Source organism: Eufriesea mexicana, unplaced genomic scaffold, assembly GCF_001483705.2.
Source record: "Eufriesea mexicana isolate 0111107269 unplaced genomic scaffold, ASM148370v2 scaffold1482, whole genome shotgun sequence".
In the NCBI taxonomy this organism is placed as follows: Eukaryota; Metazoa; Arthropoda; class Insecta; order Hymenoptera; family Apidae; genus Eufriesea; species Eufriesea mexicana.
Window position 1 is genome coordinate 2314001 of NW_016909634.1, and position 5193 is coordinate 2319193.

General features: G+C 34.4%; 2 protein-coding genes across 2 annotated transcripts in view; one reads left to right on the forward strand and one right to left on the reverse strand.

Moving 5' to 3' along the window:
- Window positions 1-566: 566 nt before the first annotated feature.
- On the reverse strand, window positions 567-3262 carry LOC108548290 (uncharacterized). The gene is made up of 3 exons (XM_017901147.1): window positions 3019-3262; window positions 1744-1908; window positions 567-898 (listed from the first exon to the last, which is right to left on the reverse strand). The coding sequence occupies exons 1-3, from the start codon at window positions 3128-3130 to the stop codon at window positions 585-587; spliced, it is 591 nt and encodes a 196-aa protein (XP_017756636.1). The 5' UTR covers window positions 3131-3262; the 3' UTR covers window positions 567-584.
- Window positions 3263-3981: 719 nt separating this feature from the next.
- The window catches only part of LOC108548292 (uncharacterized), a 2395-nt gene continuing 1183 nt past the window's right edge, over window positions 3982-5193 (forward strand). The window contains exons 1-2 of the mRNA XM_017901148.1: window positions 3982-4050; window positions 4151-4398. Of these exons, the coding sequence (XP_017756637.1) occupies window positions 3982-4050; window positions 4151-4398 (317 nt within the window). The remainder of the gene's footprint in view (window positions 4051-4150; window positions 4399-5193) is intronic.

Genomic DNA, 5193 nt, shown 5'->3' on the forward strand with positions numbered 1-5193 from the left:
CTAACTGCCTGATGACATCGGAATCACAGTTCTCTGATAACGAATCATGAAAACGAACACTTTTACTATCTTTTAAGAAAACTGCCAGATCAAATCGATGATACGAAGATCCAAAATTGGAAAAGGCTAATCGACTGAAGACTAGCGAAATTAAAAAAGGATCAAGAATCATAGGAAAATGAAAACGACACGTACCATTTTTATAAAAATTAGCAGTATATTTTATTATATTTCTAATTAAGTAGAACTTTCCATTCGTTGAAAATTAGCCACGTTATTTTCTAGGGAATTCTGATATTTCAGTTTCGTTCATCGACTAGTTCCACGAGTATTTTTATAATTTCTTTGTAAGACTACTTTTCGTTCCACAAAATAATCCCTACTTTCCTTCGTTAGGATACTATAGTATACTCTTCTCTCCTCTGACCCCCAAATACCTCCAAATACGCCTGATCTCTCATAAAAAAAAGTTCATCCAAGATAATGGACCAAAATTTCTGCCCCAAAAGGGGGCAGAATTTTCCAAAAAGTTCACCGATTAATTGAAATTCGAGATAAGAGAGAACACCAATCGTCATCGATGCTTAATTGGTCAGGTAACCGCTCAGTTCCTCGTCAGATCGCTTGAAATCGACTAGGTAGCTGCAGCTGTGCACGGAATGGGGCGTTCTTTCTTTCGGGCTCAAAATCGAGCGCAAAGTGCCATCGCAATTCAGGTTCAAGGACATCTCCCTCCTGAGCTCCATGCATCGACCGACCTCGTAGTCCATATCGATCTCCTTGCCGGTTCGATTTTTGGTGAACAACAGCTCCAGGCTGTAAATAACGCTGACCAGCTCCTCCTCTAGCTGGGGATCGCAGGAAAAGGAGACCATACCCGGATCGCAACCGGGAGCGCCTGTTGAATCCATGAATAATTATGCGTTATTGCATCGTGTTTTGAATCGATAATTCACCGAGCGTTGGAGGCGCTCGAGGTCCTCATTTTTATATTTTTAATTAAAGAGTGGCGGCGAAGTGGGGCCTACTTAAACAAGTTTCTTGGGGGACCCTAGACAAAGGATCCTCGAGTATTACGATCTTGGATATTGTAACTAATTGCGAGTATTTAGGTATTACAAGTATCTACGATATTTAATAAGTATTATAATAAAATAGATATTACAGTGAATAGTTAATGATAATTAACAGCAACCAATTTGTGCCAATGTTTTAAATAATTTGTAATCACATCTGTGTTACCTAATGTCATTTTTAGTAATGACACGTGAACTGGATTAACTGGGATGGGCGTGTATCGATCATGCGAGCTACTTTTACGTGTTATGGTTTCTCCAAGGATTCTTTGATTATTAACGCATTCACTTCTTCGACTATCCTTAGAATTTTGTTTCGTAAATAAATGTGTAACCACGTAGCTATAATTGTCGTAGTCAAGTATGATTATAATTTTGAATTGTTAAAAATTTCGAATTCTCGCGAAGGTATGGCAATTTTGTATTTATTGTACAGGGTGTTTCAAAATCCACGCAAGATTTGAATTTCGCGCCATTTGAGTGGTAAAGTGTTGCCAACGAAAAGAAAATGGCAACTGAGAGTTGACAGTTCAGGGTTGTTAAAAATGGAGCGCTGCACGAAGGAACAACGCGTCTTCGTTGGTAATATTTACAATTTTTAGTTGAAGGCGTGTGTTTCCTGTCAAAATTACTTCCTGCGTGAATTTTGGGGCACCCATTATATAACCTTGGGTATCCTGCACCGTCTCCCAGCGAACTAGCGCCTCTTGCAAAGGTTTGTATAGCTGTCGTCGGTTAGGACAGCACCAGTTGGCCACTTTAGCATCCAATTGCACTCTGTCTTCGATGCCTAGCTGGCTCCAACTTAGGAACAGCTGCTTCAGTCGCGGCACTGTCATAGAACCCCATCATAAATACGCATCTATGACCAGTTTACACTCATCAGTGATCGACGTAGAATCGGTGTAATTAATAGTCGATATCGAAGAATTCGAAATCAGTGATGGAAAATGAATTACTATGTCACAGATCTCCATTTATTCGCGTAACAGAGCATCCAAAATATTTCAATTTATTGATATCATTCTAAATTCTTAGACCTACGTTTCCTTAATTATTCCTGGATACTGTACTTTCATGTTTCCAAAATTTCCAATAATATAAAATCTAAAGTGTTTTTAGATTTTAATTAATATATATATTATGATACATACTAACAAATAATTTTTATACAAAATTACTATCTGCTATTTGATTATTTATAAAGGAATTTGATATTTTAACCCACTGTGTGCCATAATTTCCATTTGATAATTGAAAAAGAAATTTATATAAATTTCTATAGTAAGGATTTCCAAATAGGCATTTCTCACTCATTAAAAAAATATTTTGAAAATAAATTTTTATCAATTATTATGTTTGAGATCATTGGTGATCACAATAAGTTAGGTTAGGTTATTTAATTTTACAAACTAACCTAAAAGACTAGAGATTATAAAAATTTCAAAAGGAAATTAGCAATTAGTATACTTTTCTATCCCCCTTCTAAGTCAATATTATTTATATATATATATATACTACCATAAAATTTGTGTTAAGATAATTGGGACCCAATGAAATTTCCAAAAATTACATTTCCACTATCCCTCAAGCAATATCATTGGATCACAAATGAACTCAAAGGTTTAAGTTAGGTTACCTAATTTCATTCAAAACTGCAAATCAACTTAAATCCATAGAATTGCATAAAAATTTCCAAAAAAGAAAATTAACAATTAATATACTTTATCTTACGTTTAAATCAACATAATTCATGCATATCATGATGTAATTCGTGTATGAGAAAAAAATAGGTTCAAAATCGAAGACGATATTGATTTGCCAGGATTTGAAATTTCATTTAAAATTTGATTCTTTTCTTTCTTATTCCATAAATGGAGTGCTGCATTTAAAATTCGCCAAGCATTCGCATTTTCTACAAAGAACAGGGCTGAATACAGACCTTCGGGTATCAAAACGAATATCGTGTCGCATATTTGCTCGAAGACAGACTCTTCCATCGATTCATCTGCGTCGTTCTCGTGGCTGTCGGTGATCGTGGATTTAGATTGCATCGCGCATTTTCAGCCCCGAGGGAATTCCTGTCATTTTGTCCACGACACGCGAGTGGAACGGAAAAAACAAAACGTCGCCACCTTTGTGGGCAACTTCACGAAAAAAGCAGTCACGATCGTTATCCCCGGGCCTCCATCGCGTTCACCATTGATCGAAAATTCATCATCTCCATGTCTACGAATAACATTCGCATGAAATCGTTCGTAAAATCCCGATCACGAAAATTCATTATGAATTTACAACGAATTTATTTACGTCGCACGCCTCGTCCGAACATACCGAATAACGAACCTTTTATTTACCGTCCGATTGCGTATATCGATTGTCATATCGTTCGTTAATTTTGTTTCTCTTACAACTTTTTTAGATTAACGTATTATTCGCGTATTTGCAAACGAATTGTTATCAATCTTTTATGTCGCATGTTTTTTAGGTTAGGATGGAATTTTAAAGATGCAGAAGTTCTTCCACTGTAAATATACTTGATAATGGAAAACCGTGAAGAATCGAGAGTAAGATTATATTATTAAAGTGAATTTTATAGGTTATGCGAAATTTAACCGATTGAATGTAGCGTTGAGTGTAAACGAACCTTCAAATCACAGACACGAACCTTCAGGGTTCGTGTCTATTCTAAACACAATTGTCGCAATAACTTGACTACGTTCTATCGAAAAATTAATTAATTCCGTATTCGAAAAGAACTTCATTAAGCAAATTGAAAAATGTTAAAAAGAATATTTACTCCCAAAAAAGGATTTTTCATGTTCCAAAGGGAAATTGTTTAATCGAAAGAACGATTGTTTTGATTCACGTCCGTGTGACGCCTTGAGGTTTGAAAGGTTCCAAAATGGAGGAGGAGGAGTACATGAGCACCGAGTTGCAGAGAATTCTCGAGGAATTCACGAGAATTAAAGACGTGCGGCAAATTTGTTAATTATATTTTAATTATAAATATCTTCATTTTCTTTCTCTATTTTTCTCTACTCAAATCTTTGTAATCTTTCAAAAATCGATAGGCGTATCTGGCGTTGAAAGTTTACAGCGAAACACAGGAGGAGGCATTGTCGATTGAGAAACATCGTTCTGAGAAATTGAGGGAGAATTTGGAGAAACTTTCCAACACTTTCTTCCTCCTCGAGAAAAGGTACAAATCCAACGTGGAGAAATTGCAGGCTGAGAATGGAAATTTTCGAAAAATGATCGAAGAATTGGGAGAGCAGTGCGAGCATCTGCGTCTCGTCAACGCTGATCGCAATGGATCGGAATAAATAAATCGATCGATTTTCATTACGATTTTGATCGATCGTTTTGCATTGCAATTTTAATCGATTAGAATGCACGCGATAATTCAGTATTGTTATCATACATATCTAGAGGAAATTACCGAGCAGCTTATCATCCATCGTTACGAGATATTAGTTGAGAGTTATCGGTTCTGTTATCACATAAGCTGTTACACAGATTTGTCATTTATTAGAATTGCTTTCTTATCGATCAATCAGTTTAAAGTTCAGTGTTTGCGATCCTCCATATGCGATTCGCGTGATTGCCCATGTAAAATTTCCGGCTTATTTACACATACTCTGGATGTTTATGCAATTAAGTATTTTTATACAAGATTGAAAGTTGGATTGAATTTGTTTATTTTCATATAATTTTTTCGTTTCTTCGATACTTCAGTTTTGTTAATTACATTTTCTTTTTGTGTCGTTTAATTGTGTCGAATTGATTAACGTAGTATTTACTCGATAATGTATATTTGCGTATGTTCTCACTCTTAGTATACTTTATTTGTTTTTTAATATTTGAGAATTCGGTAAATAATATCGAATATTACAAAATAAATATGGTAGACATATACTAGTACGTACCTTTGATATTGATAGTTTATACCTCTTTGTAAATATATTTTCTATTAGTCAATTAATATAAAATTTCGTATACTATATTTTATATATTATTATTATATAATAAGTAATTGAAATTATATTATTATATAATTTTATATATATTAATTTATATAATAAGTAATATATATATATATATATATATATATATA